This window comes from Populus alba, chromosome 6 (genome assembly GCF_005239225.2).
Source record: "Populus alba chromosome 6, ASM523922v2, whole genome shotgun sequence".
NCBI lineage: Eukaryota > Viridiplantae > Streptophyta > Magnoliopsida > Malpighiales > Salicaceae > Populus > Populus alba.
Window position 1 is genome coordinate 21780458 of NC_133289.1, and position 20189 is coordinate 21800646.

The 20189-nt window shown below is 34.7% G+C and overlaps 3 protein-coding genes across 4 annotated transcripts; 2 read left to right on the plus strand and 1 right to left on the minus strand.

The window, feature by feature from the left end:
• Positions 1-82: 82 nt before the first annotated feature.
• Positions 83-4211, minus strand: LOC118053451 (probable beta-1,4-xylosyltransferase IRX9H). 2 transcript variants are annotated; one of them, XM_035064702.2, is made up of 4 exons: positions 2475-4210; positions 1488-1737; positions 897-1105; positions 83-463 (listed from the first exon to the last, which is right to left on the minus strand). In XM_035064702.2, the coding sequence occupies exons 1-3, from the start codon at positions 3380-3382 to the stop codon at positions 935-937; spliced, it is 1329 nt and encodes a 442-aa protein (XP_034920593.1). In that variant the 5' UTR covers positions 3383-4210; the 3' UTR covers positions 83-463; positions 897-934. The 2 variants fall into 2 exon arrangements, with proteins under 2 accessions (XP_034920593.1, XP_073266357.1); XM_073410256.1 differs by lacking the exons at positions 83-463; positions 897-1105 and adding an exon at positions 1112-1302 and having other exon boundaries at positions 2475-4211.
• A 7216-nt stretch (positions 4212-11427) lies between these two features.
• Positions 11428-17892, plus strand: LOC118053447 (uncharacterized). The gene is made up of 12 exons (XM_035064698.2): positions 11428-11699; positions 11880-12007; positions 12135-12197; positions 12508-12629; positions 13017-13132; positions 13206-14013; positions 14333-15064; positions 15567-15788; positions 15859-15954; positions 16037-16231; positions 16369-16482; positions 17396-17892. Exons 1-12 carry the CDS (start codon positions 11599-11601, stop codon positions 17654-17656), a joined length of 2958 nt encoding a protein of 985 aa, XP_034920589.1. The 5' UTR covers positions 11428-11598; the 3' UTR covers positions 17657-17892.
• Positions 17893-18038: 146 nt separating this feature from the next.
• On the plus strand, positions 18039-19978 carry LOC118053448 (E3 ubiquitin-protein ligase PUB23). The gene has a single exon (XM_073409935.1). The coding sequence runs from the start codon at positions 18796-18798 to the stop codon at positions 19858-19860; it is 1065 nt and encodes a 354-aa protein (XP_073266036.1). The 5' UTR covers positions 18039-18795; the 3' UTR covers positions 19861-19978.
• Positions 19979-20189: the final 211 nt, after the last annotated feature.

The window sequence follows — 20189 nt, forward strand, 5'->3', positions numbered from 1 at the left end:
AAGGAATAGAGAAGCTCATTGCATCAGTGGTATCACTGCGTGTATAGAAAAGGTAAGCTTCAGGAGAAGCCTCTACAATGGATTAGACACAGACAAGTACTAAGTAGATTTTCCAAAATTGCTTTGAGTTTTACACACAGGATACCTTTAACGTTAAAACAATATAAAAAATGTTGGTGCCAAGCTTGAACTTGAGGGTGGTTTACAATTTTAACCACCCTTTCCCCAAGTAATAAAAAAATTAGCCAATTTGTTTGGAAAGAGCAGCAACACTGAAAATGGACAAATGATACGACTGTACAAAAGCAATGTTTAAACAGTGCTGCTGCCTATACTCTGATGTATTAGGTAAAATATCAGCCAGTGGTATCCAAGGCCATTCCAAGCACCCGTCTGTCCAAATAACTGGTTTCACCCATGAGCAGGAAGATCTGTGATTCTGGATGCATCCCTCCTACCGTGCCTACATTTAACACGAAAAGTTAGTAGGAGAACGATAGAAGAAATACCGAGAAATAAATCATAAAGGCGTGATGTGGTAGCTCAATGTTACATGACACATTTTGTTTCTTGAGTAAGATGTCTGTGCATCTCATGAGAGGAACCAGTTCTATCCTATTTTGCATAGAACTTGAAATGCCACATGGCATAAGTAAAACCAAAGAACTGCTCCCCACAGGCTATTAGTAAGCAGGAAACTGATTCCAGCCGAGGCTTGTTAACCAAATGGAGGGGACATACTCCCTAGAATGTGAAATGACGAGTCTAATTGTAAACGAGAATCGGTTAGTTTCATGACGCATATGAGTATGCCTCATACGTTTCAAATAGAAAAGAATCCAATTAATTGGCAAGAGATGATGAATTAAAGACAAACATCTTGGAAACTGAGCTACCTTAATTGTCCAAATGGACTCGTTTTAAAGCAAGAATTTCATGCAGCCTGGGTGATGACATCCAGATTACCATCAAGGAACCATTTAGGAGGATACAAGGAATTGGATGATTGAAGCTGCAGAAGCCAGACCATGACTCTTGAGCAGTTCTCCAATAAGCCCTCCATCTGGCTTTCATCTTCCACAACTTGCTCAATAAATGAGCTAACCTGCAGAAGCACATAAGTGAAGTTAATTATTAAAGCCAAAGCCCAGTGTAAGTAGCGAATTCTTGGATTGAGAATGTTCCCCTTTTGAGAGGAAAAAAATGAAAAAAGACAAGGATGGAAAAAAGAACGATTGATTATCTTTAAGGAGGCAAAGCTTCTGTCTGTATTGCTGTCACCCAGTTAAGAGTAATAAACCCCTGGTAGTAACAAATTTGTCAAAAACAGGGTTCATTCTTTCATTATATTTCACTTCCCCATCAGTAATAGTGCAAAAGGAAAGCCAGAAAATATTCGTGGTTCATTTTTAATGGAATAGAAGCAGCAGCAAACAGATTGCAATGTGGTGTCCTCAATGGATAAGATGACAAGAAGAGGTACTGACCTGGAAGCCATCCCTTACTGTGTCAAGCTGCCTAATAGGTTCGGGCGTAGGGCGGTGCCATCGTTTTGGATCCCAAATGATGGTACTGTTGAAGGCAAACCCTGACATGTCAGCATGGAATCTTCGAAATCTCCTCCTTGAGTCATTCACATGCCATCCAATAACTTGAGTTCCATTACAAATGGGGCCCTCTACAAAATCTTTGTTTTTGTTTCCTGTTAACTTGGCAACTGTCCATGTCCCAAACCGCCTGCAAGTAAAAAAGGGCATGCACTCTCATGACAATAGGTAGAGAACCAGAAAGTTATGTCATAAAATGCATATCTTTAAAGGGGTGATCCACCTAACATTAAACTGGTATAAAACCAAGAATAGATAAGCATGTGATGCGAGTAAAGAACAGAAAGCTGGAAGTCATGCAAAGAAATGCAAATCCCTAGCCGGAAGATATCTGCAGCAGATTCATAGCATTTATTAAAAAAAATAAAAATGAATACAGAGTTTCCAATCACTTATGAGAAACTGTAACCTAATACATGTCAACAATCTCACAACATTCTCAGAATGACAGTAATTATATAAAAAAACAAATATGCAATCTTTTCTTCCCATGTGAAATTTTCATAAATGAGTTTATTCAACATTTTTTGTATTTCTTGGCTTTTCTATCCATTCTAACACCATAAACTACAGCAGGAACTCAGTCTATAGCAAAGATAAAATATCCATCGTCCATTATATTATGATACATTGAAGTCCAGGATCTGGTGATGCAATTCCAATGATACTACTTTATTTCATTAGAGAGCTGAACAGCAAGAAACTGTATACATAATTTCAAACATACTGTGAACTGTAAAGCTTGTGCAAAATTTCACGGAAGTTGCAAATTCACATAATAAAAATATAGCAGATTCCAAAGGGAAAACCAATAAACAGTAGTTGTACAGGAATGGGGATGCGTAGTCTGCATAGACCGATAGTTACCTGATCTGCCTCATCTGCTCAAAAAGATCTGCAGAGTAAGTGTTATAATCATCTGCAAAATGGACTATTCCATCAAGGTGGTGGGTTTCAATGTGAGACAATGCCACATTCCTTTGGTGAACACTGCTGTCTTTTATATCAGTTAAATTTTTGTTGCAAACAAGATGCCTATACATAACCCCAGTCCTCCTCAGGATGTCAGCCGTATGATCAGATTGCAATGTCATTTCCACAACTATCCATAATAGAGGAGGTTGAACCAGTTTTAATGTGTGCGCCAAACGACTCAGATAATAGGCTTGAAGTGGTCGAGCATGAGTTGGGGTCACAATGATCAAGAGTTTCCGAGACACCAAATTCACATCTTCAGAGAGCGATAGGCTAATGGAGGTACCATTAGAATTCCCATCCCCTGACTCCTCTTCCTTCACTTGTGGCTCCAGTGTGGTACTGTTCTCAAGTCCTCCCCTTTCTGCTATTGTTGTTGCATTTCTTGTCATATCTTCATGCTTATCAAAATTCCCAACAGTAGATACTACCTCAAATGAAAACGCTTGGTGCTTTGACATGGGATTCGTAGATAAATTCATCGAGACAAATGGGGTTAGTCCAATAAAAACCCCAATCACAAAAGAAACCAAGAAATGGAAAAGGGCCCTCTTCCAAACTTGCCCCTTGGATTTTGACCTCTCCAATGGTCTCGAAGATCTTGGTGAAAAAACACCATAAGCAAAAGCTTGAACGTCTGATAAACCAAAAATTGAAGATAGAAATCCACCAGAAGTTGAGTAGTTCTGAGAATACGACGATGAGGACTTGGACAAAGGAGAAGCCACTTGACAGGCTTCCCCATTTAATAAGGTTCCAGCTCTAGGCACAGGAGACAGTGTTCTCCTTATAGATGCCATCCAAACTAATCCACCGGAATATCACTGACCTCGAGATCCACCTCCTTACAATTTCAAATCAGTATTACAACTACAACAAAAAGAGCATCCAAATCCACTTAAAATCTCAATATCCTACCAACTAATCACCATAAATATAAAGTTTCAAAGCCGATAAAGATGTTCTCTTTCATACACTCTCTTCAATATCTTAACAACTGCTTGGAACCCAAAATAGACCCTTAACTAGACACACATGGCCAAGCAACAAATCTTGGATTGCCAAAATTTAAAACCTGTCTCCTATGTTGCAAACAGTTTATGGGGACCGAAGTTCATGTATAACTACTACCCGTTTAAGCAGAGCAAAGCAACTTCCTCTTGCAACCTCAAACAAAGTCATAAATAGCTAAAACCAAACCCCAAAATGCAATTTCATAAGTCGGTGATCTATAATGAGCTCCAAAACACAAATCTTCACCTAAACAAACCGTAAAACCAAAAATACTAGGAAAGTACATACCCTCAAAGGAAGGAGATCGATGCCCAAAATGCTTGGAAGTATCAGTGAAACGAAACGGGTCTTGAAATTACCCTACAATGGTAAAGGGGTCCTGGATCTTAGGAGCTAAAGACCACATTTTTTTCAAGATTTGACAAATAAGCTGCTTTGGGTCTTGTTGAAAAGTTTCACTAGTTAAGTATATACATTACACACCCTCTAAAGTATTTGATGTTTTAAGGATCAAGAATTAGAAAGAGTGAACAGAGAAAGACTTGAACTTTGAAAATGGAATAGGAATCTGAGTTAGACAAAGGGGGGGGGGGGAGAGAGAATGATGTCATCCGATAGGAATACTTCACATCACATACTCTGTTTCTGCCAATCATAATGATTCAGGCAAAAGAAACTTTAGAATTGTTTTTCAATGCATTTGGGAACTGGTAATTATTGGAGTAATTAATAATTGACATGTATCTTTCTGGGAGTAATTAATGAGTGAGTTATTATTAATTACACTTACGTATAGGTACCTCCTGAGGCGATTATAAATTTAGCGTAATGATTATAATGTCTACACTTGTTATAAAACTTAGCTTCTGACTCAATTTTAGGTTAACTCCAGTTTTTAACATACTTTCTTACATTTTTTTTTTTTTTTTAACTCGGGTTAGTCTGTATTTTGGCTCATCAATTTTCGGACCTATCTTGCTAATCTAGGTTTTATAACTAAATTATAAAGTTAGGCTCCATTTATTTATTGAAAAATAGTTATTTTTTTAAGTAAATTATGAAAAGATAAATTATTTTCTAATGTTTAATAATAAAAAAAATAAGTTGGAAAATATTTTTCAGTACTTGGTTATGTAATGGAAAATGAGCTGGAAAATAATTTATTAATATTTTATTTTTTTTCAAGTTTATTAAAATAATGAGAAACAAATCTTACAAATTAAAAAGTTAAATGAAAGTAAAATTGAAAAAAAATATAATTTCATAAATTATCTCAAATAAAATAAATAATAATTAAAATAATAGAGATCAAATCTAACAAATAAAAAAATTAAAAGATGAAGAAATTAAAATAATAAAAATTACCATTTCATAAATTATTTCAAGTAAAATAAGTAACAATCAAAAGAACGAGGATCGAATTTGATAGATAAAAAATTTAAATTAAAAAATATAAGGGAAAAAAAATAAAAATTATAAAAATAAAGACCAAAGTTAATATAAAAATTAAATTTTAAAGGATTAAATTGATAAAAAAAAATATATATATATAACAATCAAAAGTTCAAGGACCAAATTTGATATAATCAGCAAATACTATGATAGTTTTAAATTTTTCACAACTTTCAGAAAGTGTTTTCTGCCTAAAATAAATTGAAAACACTTTCCTGAAAACCAAGCTAAATTTTCCTTAATTTCACTAGAAAGTGTTTTCCGTGTACCAATTTTTCTAATAATAAACAAATATAAAAAAGTTCGGAAAATAATTTTCAAGAAATTACTTTTCGTTAAACAAATGAGACCTTAAATTGTTTAACATTCCAAAAATAAATATTTTTTTTTATAAGTTTTAAGCATGTCTCAGCATTCTATCGGTATTTATTAAAAAATAGTTTTATTGTGGATTTTTTTATAAGATGTAAATCCCAAACAACTAAAAAATAAAGTTTTTGATATATTAACTTTTTATATTTGGTCATTGAAAATTTAGTAATGTAAAAATTATGCTAAATTTTTGTCATAGAAATATATTAGAAGTTAATGATTTATCAAATATATATACACACGCGCACCACTTATCATTCACTTGTGAGTCCTCTCAACGTTTTTAAGCTTTTATTTTTATTCGGCTACTTGTAACTAAAACTTTATAACTTAAGAAGTATTTAATGGGTATTTCTAATATTTTATCATTTTATTTTAAAAATTAATTTACGATATGCTCAGTATTATTGGGGGAAACATTTTGTATGCATGAATCTTGAATTTCCTTGCCATATCAAGTTAGATGCCACAAAAATTGTGTTTGCCTTCCCTAAAGTATTTGTTAGATTCTCTACAAATCAATAAATGTGAACTCCTTTTTATCCTCATCACAACTAATAATACCATGGTATTAGTTAATTTTTAAAATATATTTTTTATTTAAAAATATATTAAATAATAATATAATATTATTTTTAAAATTTTGTACATTAAAACAATCCAAAAATATTTAAAAAATAATTTAAAGTTAAAAAAATTCAATATTTTTCAAAAACATTATCCAATTGCACAAACAAACACTACCTAAATTATTTCAATCCTAATTAGGAATATTGATCTGGTTTAATAAATGCATAATCTCTTATATTTTTTCAAAAAACATGTTTATTAAAATTAAATCATCAAATTCAAATTGAATAATTACAATTTAATGTGTGATAAAAATAAAAATGACTTAGTTTTTATTATTAATAATAATAAAAAAAAATGACTTAGTTTTTTATTATAATTTTTTTATCAATAATAATAAACTTAAAATATGACAGAGGATTCAAATTCAAATTTTAACTTTTGAAATTTTTTAGAAAGTCTAACAAGACTCCATTTAAATGCATACAACAAATGCAATTCCATAAACAAAAAATTTAATTCTAATAGTATTTTCGGCAAAATGATGAATGGTAATGCAAAACTTGAAGGTTGAGGAGCTAATTGCTTTTATCCTGGGATAATTATATAAAAAAAAAAAAAACCTCACATAATTAACTTATTTTTTTTCATTTTGTCTCCATTCTTTTAAAAAATACACTTTACATTTTAGAGTTTATAATTTCTTAAACATTTTACTTTCTCACTCTAGCACACCAAAAAATCAACAAAACTATCAAATTATCTATAAAATTTTCAATTAATAACTAAATAAGTTTTATAATAAATATTAGAGAGAGAGAGAGAGAGAGAACAAACCCTAACCATCATCCCCTTAGTGCAATTTGACCCGTCATTCTTCACGACATCTAATAGTATTACAGGCATAACAAGTTAAATGCTTTTGCCTTTGTGCAATAGAACAAGAAGTCAAAACATTGTCAAGCAGCAAATACAAATGTAGGGTTCAAAATCAAAGGCCAGTTCATTGCATTGAAGAAGCGATTAATGCTTGTAAAACTATGATTAGATTAGGGAGGAAAATGAATTATAGTTTTTAATCATGGGTTATTAGCTGATCTAATAGAATTTTCAGGGCTTGAGACTAGAAAACATATTTGAAGTGCCCATGCCTCCATCTCCCTTTTGATTTGGGTTTGTTCACCACCATTCACCCCATGCCTGAAGCAACATATAGCATCTCCTTCATTTCTCTCTTCGCTGAAATAAAAAGCTCCTTTCTCAGCAACCCGAAAACCCAGCACAAAGTTGATAAAACCCACTTTGTAAAAATTAAAAAAGAAAAGAGAGAGAGAGAGAGAGAGACAAGAAGAAGAAGAGAAAACAGATTTGACAATCAATAAAAAGGAAGATTAAAACTAGATCAATTAATGATCTGGGTTTCTTGATTCTCTATGGTTTTATGATATGGATTTGTTTGTTGTTATTATGAAGTTAGGGTGTTTGATTTTGGGTATGTTTGATTTTAGTCATTTTATTTAATTTAAAATTTTTATTCGGCTATTTATATTAAAACTATGTTTTTACCGGTTATTTGAGTTATCTTTGAACCTGTTAAGTCAATTAGGTCAACCTCACACCTTTTTTTTTTTTTTTAATGATTTAACTTGCATATGGCATAGACAATGATCTAGTTATAAGAAACTATAAATGTTGTGGTAAAACCATTATAAACAATAACATTATATATGCTCACATTTCATTGTGGATTAATTGTGATATTTGTTTCTTTTCTCTTTTTGGTTGTCGAACTTTTTCTTGATTGATTGTATCATTTTTAGGCTAAATTAAAGTCCAATTAATTCAAATTTGTTAAGCAATGAAAAAATTAAAAGAAAATGGATCGGAGTGAAAGAGGATGAGAAAACATGTGGCAATTTAAAATTTGCGTCAAAAAATTTCAAGGTCCACGTACTTTTGAAATCACAAAAGTTTAGTCCTTCAATATTTCAAGAATTTAATTTTGGTTCTAAACTTAATTTTCCTTATTTTTTAGCTCCTAATTTGAGAAATGAGAGATAAAGTGGACAAATTCTTGTGGTAAAGAGAAAAAATATATGTTGACGCTATTACTAGCTATGAAAATGATGGATTTTGATGTCAATAGATTCCCTTCAATAAAGGTAGCTTAGCCTACGTGTTGTGTTCTTTTCCTTTCACCTCTCTTAATATGATAGATCTGAGTTTTAAAAGTTTTTTTGATTTAGGTTTTTGGATGGACTTTTTAGGTTGTTTAAAGCCATATATGAGTTTATCAAGGTGTTTGGAGTATTTTCTAGGTTTTTTAGGTCAAAATAAGTTAGAAATCGAGTTTTTAGATAAAAAGACTTAAGACTTGATTCTTCATCAACCTTGTGATCGCTGAAAATTAGGCTAACATACAACATTCTTTAAATTAAATGTGGAATGGTGGACAAAATGTTGTCCACCCTTAAACATTGTAAAAAGAAGGTAATTTAGAAAAAAAAAAAAAAAGTCATTTCATCCTTTGTTTCTTTTAAGGTGTAAGCAAACTTATTTTAAAAAATTAAGGAGTTCATTTTATTTCAATTCTATGCACCTTTTATATATATATAAAAAACAGTGTTGTTTAATGAAAAAAAAGTCTCATGCAATTAGTTGGCATATAATTGAATAAAAAATAATTTTGAAAATAAAGAGTTGTTAGATCCAGAAGGATGCATGACTCATAATACGAATTTGACAGGTTAATATGGGTATATTTTTATCCTTTTTTAAAACTAAATATTTATATTTCTAATATCATCCTTCAATATTGAGTTGATTGAGAATGAACATCCTAATTTATCTCAGCCTTCTTTTTATGGGGATATCACAGTCTTATGACTAAGTTTTAGATTTAGCTGATTAACTCGAGTTTATTCAAGTCAATTCAATATGTTGTCGTCTCAATAATTTTATAAGAAATATCATCCAATATATGTCAAATTTAAATTCATCATTTTGTTTTCTCTTAGAAAACACAATGGAAATGTCTTGAAATTTTTTTACATTAAAAAAAAGAAAATTTCGACCAACTTTCTTTTGCATGTATTTCTTTTTTTAAATATCATCTAATTCAATATAAAAATTAATTTTAATAAACAAAGTTATCAAACAGAATCAAGTTCAATATACATGTTACAAGATCCTATATCTTGACACAAATTCATATTTCAAATTTTCAATTAGTCATTAGTTATTGTCAATGATTTATTTTTTTTTGCATTTATTATTTCAAATAATTCTTAATTTATTTAATTAAATTAATCAAATTCATGTATAAGATTTTATGTCAAAAAATATATTGTAAACACTTGCACAAGTAATTTGTTTTAGTTGAAAAAAAATTATTCAAGCACGCGGTGAGCAATGAACATATGACTAGTTCTATCTATACATGAGTTCCATAAAAATTGACAAAAGGCCAAATAAGGGGAAAAAATATATAGTTGTGGATTTATAATTAACTTACAAGTTTTTGTGTTTCATTAATAACATTATAAAGACACTAATTATAAAATATAAAATGGTCTCATAAGTTGACCCTCTAGGTAGGGGTGAGCAAAAAAATCGATAAACCGATTAAACCGAGAAAACTGGAAGAAAAATAACTGAAAAAACCAAACTGAAAAAAAAAACCAAATTAACCGATTAAAAAATCACAAAAAAATCCAGTTTGGTTCGGTTTCGGTTTCTAAAGTCTGAAATCGATTGAACCGAACCAAACCAGTTCAACCAACCACCACTTAAAAAAAAAAAAAAGCAAGTATAAATACCATGCTTTCTAACCTTAGAATAACATTAAGCCATCAGCTTCCGCCCCCCCCCCCTCACTTCTCTGCATCTCTCTCCTTTTACTTTTACTTTCACTTTACTCTTCAGCTGGCCCCCCCTTCCCCTCCCTTCTCTGTATCTCTCTCCCTTTACTCTCTAGCTGGTGAAAAATCAAAGCAGAACAAGTTGGTCGTCGTTGGCTCTACTGAGACAGAGAGTGACGAAGAAGATTACTTAGCTGAGTTAACTCACCAAATGGCTCACTCCACCCTTGAAGATGATTTCAAGAGAAACGACCTCCCCTGCAGCACCAAAAAAACTAAGGTATTACTTCCTTTATGTTTCTTTTTAAAGTAGGACGACCTGCTCTGATTTTTGTGATTATGTTTTCTAGGGCTAATGTTCAGGTCTTGGGTTTTTTGCCTGATTTGCAAGGTTGGATTTTGTCTGGATTGTCTCCATCAACACTATGTGCAGTTGGATGCAGGTGTAGTTGTAGACAAGGATCTAGCCGTGGAAGCCCGAATGGGTCTTCACCTCTAGCAACTTGGGATCTGCTGTATGAGGTTGCAGGAGAAGTAGAGAGAACCATTGGGTTTGAACCAGTTTGAAAGGGAAAAAATCGAACCGAAATTAATCATTTTGAACTGGTTTTTGGTTCAGTTCGGTTTAAAAAATTAAAAAAAATAATTCAGTTTGATTGTTTATTTTGGTTCAAAACCGAACAGAACCGGAAATGCTTAGCCCTACCTTTAGGTTGCTTGCTGTGGTTGTTTTTTTTTAAATTTTTCTAAGTCAATCTAGATTGATATTGACTCGTGTTCATTTTAGTTGATTCTCACAATCCATAACCAATATCTTGCACTGATTGATTCGAGTTGAGTTTAAAAATTATTATAATTATTATTTTTATTATTATATTAACTTTTCCTATTCGTGACTCAGGCTTTGCCTCAAGTCAATCTCTAAATCATTTTTAAAATACGATAATAGTAATTTTTTCTTTATATTGACCTGAGTTAATGATCACCCTGACTTGTGACTTGAGCTTTTTCTAGATTGACCCTTAAATCTGGTTTTAAAATAATAATAATAATAATTTTTATTATTATGCTAACTTGAATCTACCCAACTCGTGACCTGAATCCTATCTCAAATCGACTCTCGAGTTAGATTGTAAAACTATGATAATAATCATTTTTATTTTTAAATGTTCTTGTTGGATAATTTTAAAATTAAATTTTTTTTACAAATATATTTAAGAAATAAAAAATAAAAAATATTATTTATGAAAACTTATTACTTATCTAACTAATATTTTGAAACTTTATAAATTCATTCTAAAATTAATCAGAATGTATTTATTTTTATATTTTCTCCAACTAAATATATTTATATCTTCTCATTATCATTGTTTTTTTTTTTTTATCACAGAATAGTAATTAAATGTTAACTGGAAGATTTTTAAAAATCTGGTTGGCATGATTAATGATTTGGCACAATATTTAAACTTTAATAAATCAAATAAATAAAACATTTTTTTTTTATGTTATATTCAATTCCAGAATCATTATAACTTTTCTTCCTCTTCTTTTTGCTTCTATATATATTTATTTTCTACTTAAACACTAGCCCGACGGCTTTAAATTTAACACCCTTCCCACAAAACCAAAAAACCTCGTCTCCTCCTCAGATCTGTCTGTCTCTCTTGTTCATCTCCCTCAAAAAAAAAAAAAAAAAAAAAAAAAAAAAACGGACAGAAGAGTAACAAATCGCTTTTCTTAATTTCGCCATGGCCATGGCGATTAGGTCTTTGCTTATCTTTTTATTTATTCTATCACTTACTGTCCCTACCTTTTCTCTTCATGAAGATCAAGTTGGTCTCATGGACTGGTAAGCTCCCTTCAATCGCTTCTATTTGTTTTCAACTTCCAATTCACTGAATCCAAACAAAGCTGATTGTATTTTTTTAATCACTAGTTGATTAATACGGTAGCTGCTAATTAATTTCCGGGTTAATTAGATTTTTTTAATTAGTATTAAGTTTGATTTAATGGTTAATAATGTATACAGGCATCAAAAGTACATAGGGAAAGTGAAGCACGCTGTGTTCCAAACACAAAAAACGGGTCGAAAGCGTGTTCTTGTTTCTACTGAAGAGAATGCTATTGCTTCTCTTGATCTCCGGCATGGCGAGATTTGTAAGTTTCGTTTAATGGATTTGTCCAATGCATTCTTTAATGTTAAGTTTCGCTGCTGGAGTAGTTTTTTCTTTTTAATTAATATTATTATTACTTGAAGGATGCTGATTAGTTTTGTTTTTTGCAGTTTGGAGGCATGTTCTTGGGGCCAATGATGCTATCGATGGAATCGACATTGCCATGACAAAATGTAATGATGCTCGTTTTTCTTATCAACTTTGTTGTATTTGTTCTTGCCGCTGTGGAATTGATAAGAAAAACGATGTAGCTTTGATCATTCTGCGTGTCTTACTAAAGGAAAGAATCGTTAAGACTGCTTCAATTTTTTTTTTTTGTGTGTATAAAGGACTTGAGAGAATATAAATAAATAAAATTGGAATACATAACACTGGTTTGTATTGCCTGCTTATTTATAATGAATTTGGTGTACCAATACAAGGCCTGAGAATTCAATTTTTATAGTCATGTTGGTTTTCTAATCTTCTATTTCAATCTTTCAGATGCCATTACCCTTTCATCAGGAGGAAGCATTCTACGAGCATGGAATCTTCCTGATGGGCAGATGGTGTGGGAATCGTTTCTTCAGGGACCAATCGACTCTAAGTCATTCTTGTTTGTGTCGGTTAGTGGATAACTTGTTAGATATATTTGAAGCTTTTAATGAAACATTGTTGTATTATCCAGTCCAATCTCCTAGTCTCTCTCCTATATCAGCTGTGTTTAGTGATTCTTAGTTAATCTAGAGTATGAGGCTTTCTTGCTGAATCTTTTCTTTTCTTTTCCTTTTACCTTCACATACATCTCAGGTCATTGTGAAATCAGAAATTTCCATCCACATTATCATAGTTTAGTTCTTCTATTGAAGTGTTATTTTGTGTCTGTCATAGTCATAACTCATAATTCACAATTTCTTCCCAATTCTCCTATCATTCTTCCAAATATGCCATTGCATGTTATGCACTCCAACATTTTCAGAAGAACTGTTGTTAACTAAGTTTTTGATCTGCAGACAAGCTCGAAAGTTGACAAGGACAACACAATCCTCATTTTTGGTAAAGGAAGTCTCCATGCTGTTTCAAGCATACATGGTGACATTGTTTGGAAGACAGATTTTCCTTCTGAAAGGTCTGTCCTTTTAACTTTCTCTATTTAACCCATCACCTTGCAATTGATGTGATTGTGATACCCTTGGTTGCAGTTTTGAGGTTCAGGAAGTAATTCAGCACCATGATGGCAATACGATATATGTGGTGGGATTTGTTGGTTCTTCCCAGTTTGATGTATACCAAATCAATGCTAAGAATGGAGAGCTCCTAAAACATGACAGTGCAGCCGTTGATGGAGGGTTTTCAGGGGAAGTTTCTCTAGTTTCAAGAGCCAAACTTGTGGTGCTGGATGCTGCTAGGTCAACTTTGTTAACTATAAGTTTTCAGAGCGGAGAAATCAGCTTTCAGAAAACATACATCTCAGATCTAGTTGAGGATTTCTCAGGGATTGCAGTGATATTACCTTCAAAACTTACTGGTTTGTTTGCTGTGAAAACCAATACAGCTACAGCATTTATCAGTGTGTCAAGTGAAGGTAAGTTGGAGGTGGTTGACAAAATCAAGCATGCAACAGTTATTAGTAATGTTCTTTCAATCTCAGAGGACCAACAGGCTTTTGCACTGGTTCGGCATGGCGGCAATGACATTCACCTCAATGTGAAGCAAGTTCATGACTGGAACAGTGATTTGCTAAAAGAGAGAATCAAGCTGGACCAGCAAAGAGGGCTTGTCCATAAGGTTTTCATTAACAATTATGTCCGGACTGATAAGTCTCATGGATTTAGGGCTTTGATTGTTATGGAAGATCATTCATTATTGCTGTTACAACAAGGCGAGGTTGTCTGGAGCAGGGAGGATGGCCTTGCCTCAATAATAGGTGTTACTACGTCAGAACTTCCTGTGGAAAAGGAAGGTGTATCTGTGGCAAAAGTGGAGCAGAACCTCTTCGAATGGCTTAAGGTATGATCTAATTGTTTCTTTACAATTTAAGTTGGCTTACTGAAGATGAAAGTTGCCAAAAATCACTCTTTCAAGACTTGAACAAGATTCTGGTTATTTTCACTGGGTTTTTTATATTTTTTTCTCCATCCTTAGCCTCCATCCTTTTTAAACTATACTTAGTAGTAGAGTGAGGGATCTTAATTATTGTGAGATTGCATTTGATCTGGTTGCATAGGCGATGATTGTTTGCTATCATATTCACTCCTTTGTTTGAAAAAAACATCTCATTGACTTCTTTGAGGAATGATTTTGACACATAATATTTTGTTGTTCTAAGGGACACATGCTGAAGGTTAAGGGTACCTTAATGCTTGCAAGTGCTGAGGATGTAGCAGCCATTCAAGGCATGAGGTTGAAAAGCTCTGAGAAAAGTAAAATGATCAGGGACCATAATGGATTCCGAAAGCTTCTAATTGTGCTTACTAAATCCAGGAAACTTTTTGCATTGCACACTGGAGATGGACGAATTGTCTGGTCTCTTTTATTGAACTCTCTACGTCAAACAGAAGCATGCAAAAATCCAACTGGGATTAATGTGTACCAGTGGCAAGTTCCTCATCATCATGCTATGGATGAAAATCCATCTGTCCTGGTTGTTGGCAGGTGCAGAGCTGGTACTGATGCACCGGGAATATTTTCCTACGTTGATACTTACACAGGGAAGGAACTTAAGTCTTTTGGTCTTGATCATTCTGTTGCACAAGTAATGCCACTCCCCCTTACAGATTCAACTGAACAACGGCTGCATCTACTAATAGATGCTAATGGACAAGCGCATTTGTACCCAAGAGCACCTGAGGCTGTTGCCATTTTTCAACGTGAGTTTTCAAACATTTACTGGTACTCAGTAGAAGCTGACAAGGGTGTTATTAAGGGACATGGATTGAAGAGCAATTGTGATGGTGAAGTTGCAGACAACTATTGTTTTGGTACCAGAGAAATATGGTCCATTGTATTCCCATCAGAATCAGAAAAGATCATTTCAACTGTAACAAGAAAATCAAATGAGGTAGTGTTAGTTTCTGGTCAATTTTTTCATGATTGCCACTTCTTTCTTTGTCTTCAAAGATTTATCCACTTTACATTTCATTAACTGCTCTTGCTGGTTAGTCTTTAAGTAACTTTCTGGTTGATTGGGATTACAGAAAACCTTTTAAACTAGGCAAGCAGGCATCGTTTTCAAAAATGGCATTGGAGTTGTTCCATGAGGATATGCATTTTTTTTACTAAATAAATGTTGGGATTAGGTTCAATAAACAATTTTTTTTTTCTCAGGCTTTGAATTACAAGCATTGTTTTTCAGGCAACCTTGATGCTTTTTTAGTGTCTAAAAAATCACAGTTTCTGTAGATTCTTCTTCTTTCTTTACCAGAACCTCATTTTTTACCATTCAGTTTTGTTTTGCTGAAGGTTCCAATAGAAACTTTAGATATAAACTCAATAGGATATCTTGGTTTGCTGACCTGTTCCCTTGGTATGTTTAATTGAGGGTCTTCTGCATTTGCCTCCAGGTTGTTCATACTCAAGCAAAGGTTATAGCTGATCAAGATGTGATGTACAAATATATATCAAAAAATTTGCTTTTTGTGGCCACTGTTTCACCAAAAGCCAGTGGAGATATTGGATCAGCCACACCAGGAGAATCACAGTTGGTTGTCTATGTTGTTGATACTGTCACTGGTCGTATATTACACCGAATGACTCATCATGGCTCACAGGGTCCTGTCCATGCAGTAGGTTTTGCCTTCCATTTTTGATATCTTCAATGATATGCATTACCTTATTAATTTTCACCTTTTGCAGGTTTTTAGTGAAAACTGGATTGTCTATCACTACTTCAATCTCAGAGCACACAGATATGAGATGACAGTTATTGAGATTTATGATCAGTCCCGGGCAGTAAGTAATCAACCTTCACAATTATGCAATATTGTTTGTCTTCTTATTATAAACAGGTTAACTTTTGCAAATTGAAATTCAGGACAACAAAGATGTTTTAAAGCTTGTTCTTGGAAAGCACAATCTCACTTCACCTATTTCTTCGTATTCGCGACCAGAGGTCACAACAAAGTCACAGTCTTACTATTTCACCCATTCTATCAAAGCAATAACAGTTACATCAACTGCTAAGGGTATCACTTCAAAGCATCTTCTTATTGGGACAATTGGTGATCAGGTTGTTCACAATCTTTTAAGAAACCTAGATTCCATTGTTGTTTCCAATTTTCTTTGTGGCAAACTAGTCATTTAATGATTTACATTTCCTGCTGTAAAGAAGGATGTGTTTACTGAATGTAATTGGATGCTTTACAGGTCTTGGCGATGGATAAGCGTTTCTTTGACCCTCGTAGGTCAGTTAACCCCACACAATCAGAGAAGGAAGAAGGAATTTTACCTCTTACAGATTCATTGCCTATCATTCCTCAGGTGAGTTGTCATATATCTTCTTCTCTTCCTTTTCCCCTTTAGTCTTTGTGTCACTGTTTAATGTTTACTTTCCTTGAGAGAACACTGTGGATTTTTGCTGAATCCACCTTCCCTGGAAGCGGTTCATTTATGTACAAAAAAAAAATAGTTGTAAGATGCAGTATAGGAATCGATTCCACATCAATTAATCTACCTTCCCTGGAAGTGGTTCATTTCCCCTTTAGTCTTTGTGTGACTGTTTAATATTTAATTTCCTTGACAGAACACTGTCGATTTTTGCTGAATCTACCTTCCCTGGGAGTGGTTCATTTCTGTACACAAAAAAACAAGCTGTAAGATGCAGTATTTAAATCGATTCCACATCAATTAATCTAGAGCTTGGAGTGATCCATTGATGGATCCTGTCTTGTTTTCCTCCAACAATCTTGTACCCAAAATGGTTTTGTTTTTTCCTTCAAGATTTTGGTTTGGAGACCAATGGCACCTGATATGTTTTCTACAATAAGGAGCTGCAAGTAAATTAATTGGAAGCAATCCATACAAGTGGAAGTAATTGCACTCTTGGATTGTGAGTGCATGCGTGAAGGTTTTTCCTTGGGGATTTCGTCAACCTATCTTATAACTAATTTATAGCGTGCAACCATATATACAACAAAGCTTGTTAAGTACATGCTAGTGTTCATTCCAGAGCAGGGATTGTAGGATGGCAGAATCTGGAATACTCTTACTTTTAGCAGAGTGATTGCTCTTCGCAATCAAAACATTGAACTTCACAGACAGGCATTCGTACAAAAACAGACCCCCATCTCCCATGGGACTGTTTCATTCTTAATGGCCGCATGCTTTTATTTGATGTTTTCTTTATTTTAATGAAGTTCGTTCTCAAGCTGACACGGATTATCACTTCTTGCAGTCTTATGTTACACACTCCCATAAAGTGGAGGGGCTCCGAGGCATAGTAACAGTGCCGGCCAAGCTGGAGTCAAACACCCTTGTCTTTACATATGGTGTCGATCTCTTTTTCACTCGCCTTGCACCCTCAAGGACCTATGATTCTCTTACAGAGGATTTTAGCTATGCCCTGCTGCTCATAACCATTGTTGCACTTGTCGTGGCAATCTTCGTGACCTGGGTCCTGTCCGAGAAGAAAGATCTAAGTGATAAATGGAGGTGAAGTCGTTTCTCTTCTAGTCTCTGTACCCAGACAATTTTCTTTCTTATTTATTTTACATCCGAGTTACTTTCACTGGAATCAGATTAGTAGATTCACTCCGAACTTGTAATGTTAATTTTGTAGCATTTCCTTTTTCAATGGCATTTTTTGTACTTGCCATTATTACATTTTTGGTCATCATGTAAATTAGACATTGCTAAGGCAAGAGAATTGATATATTTGCTGTTCTCTATAAATGCCGGGTCCATTCTTGTTATCTGAAGCAATTTTTTGGAGGGAAATGCCAAATGGCCAGAAAAAAGTTGGAGGGCCGTGAAAGAGAAAGCTGGTAAAGTGGTCATTTAAGAATGGGGCCAAAATTTGACTGTTTCTTGCTAACAATTCTGGTTTCTGAAACTGGAATAGGGAGCTGGGCCATGGTTTTTTTGTAGGTTTTTTCGAGTCATCCAAACCTAGCTAGAGAAGCCATTATTGAAGCCCACGGAGGTTGAAAGGTTGGTGTTTGGAGAGTTGGAATCTTCACCAAAGCCATCATTCGGAAGGTGAAAGGACCCATTGATTGGTAATTTGATGGTCACTATAATTGTACTTTGTCTTTCGTTTCGTACTAGTTATCGAGAGAGGGATCAAAAAATCTAACATGCTCACCACTGTCTGCAACTTTTTATTCAGTCATGAGATGTAATCCTTCCAGAGGAGGAGGAGGAGGAGGAGGAGGAGGAGAGTGTGAATAGTAAATACAGTTCCTGGTTAGGGCACACAAGATTGACAGAAGTGGAGAGTGAACACCTCTCTAACGAGACTTCTCCGCCTGAAGTTTGCAAGATTTACCTTTTACTTGGGATGAAAATGACAGGCACTGTCACTGTAATTTGCCTGATCTTTTTGGAGTCTGTCCCATTCATCTCCCAGTCAAGGACACTCTCGTGAGCATCTCTGCACCGTTTCACTGTCCAAAGTGATCAGCTCCATAACCCTCTTCCCTCTCTCTTCCATAATTGAGAACTCTTTAACTGCCATAAAAAAAACACCTAAGAAGCTGACAAAGCACACCTTTCTTCAAGAAGAGAACACAGACTCTCAATCTCTCTTAGGTTTCTCCACAGAAACAGGTTGCTACAAGGCCTTACACTCCCACCATGAAAACCCACCATCCAAAACTCAAAACACAGCCACGTCCACTCTTTTTTTGTGGTTTCTTTCGCCAATGCACACAAACTACTTTAAGTCCCACTACACCCAACCCACCTGCTCTTCCTATTTCCCCCACTATTCCTACTCCAGCAGCAGCACCAACTCCACCACCACCACCACAAACAGCAGCAGCACCAACTCCAGCACCACCACCACAACAACTACCTAACCAACCCCACCAAAAGTCCACCCAAGCTGAATCCTCTTCCTCCTCTTCCTCCACTACCACTTCCCAAAGTTTCACTCAATGGAGATTCCCTCTCTCGAACTCCCCACTCCACCAACCCAGACCCGAACCCGAGCCGAATCAAGAGTCCGCCTTTATACCACCGTTGGCTCCTCCCATGCACCCCAACGACCTGCAAGAACTCCTCAGCCTGGCTGAGTTGCAACTTACCAACGGCTCAGAAACTGAGCAACTTTCTGCTCTGTATCTCTTAGAACGCTCACTCGTACCCGACCCACCGTCCGACCCGGTTTGCTCACCCGAAGTAATGCGCGGGGTGGTGGCAAATTTGAAAAACAAAGCAGGGGTAAAACCGGCAACAAAAGTCTTATTGGCACTTTGCTTGGCGGAGGCCAACCGCCACGTTGCGGTGGAAGCTGGCGCGGTGGGGACGGTGGTGGAAGTGGCGATGGAGCTCGACGGAGCTCCGGCGGAGAGGGCATTGGCGGCGTTGGAGCTGACTTGTACGGTGGCCGAGGGGGCGGCAGAGCTCCGGAACCACGCACTGGCGGTGCCGGTAATGGTGACAATGATGGGTAAAATGGCTGGGAGGGGGAAAGAGTATGCGATAAGTGCTCTCGCGGTGATTTATGGGAGTGGCGGAGTTGCGTCAGATGGTGAGCAAACTCTTCATGCGCCGCCAGAGGAGGTGGCGCGTGCAGTGGCGTTGGCTTTACAAGGAGACTGTACTGCTAGAGGGAGGAGGAAGGGTGCCCAGCTCTTGAAGGCTCTTCAAGAATATGGACGGGTAGATTCAACTCAAGAGGAGAATGAACAGCCGTGATTTGATTTTGATTTGTATGTCATGAAGAAAGAGGGAAATGATACTTTAGAATTTTATTAGCCCATGTACATGTAGAACTTATTAATAATAATAATAATAATTTTTTAATTTTACCTTATTATTATTATTATTATTATTATTACTATTACTATTACTACTTCATTTACTCATTAATTATGTTTTTTTAATTTCAAATCAATTTTAAGAAAAACTATTTGCAAACTTTTTTGGAAATTCATGAATTTAGTGTGGTCAATTTGTTTTAACCTTCATACATAAAACTAGTTATTATTTATTTAAACAAGTATATCAATGAATAAAAAAATAAT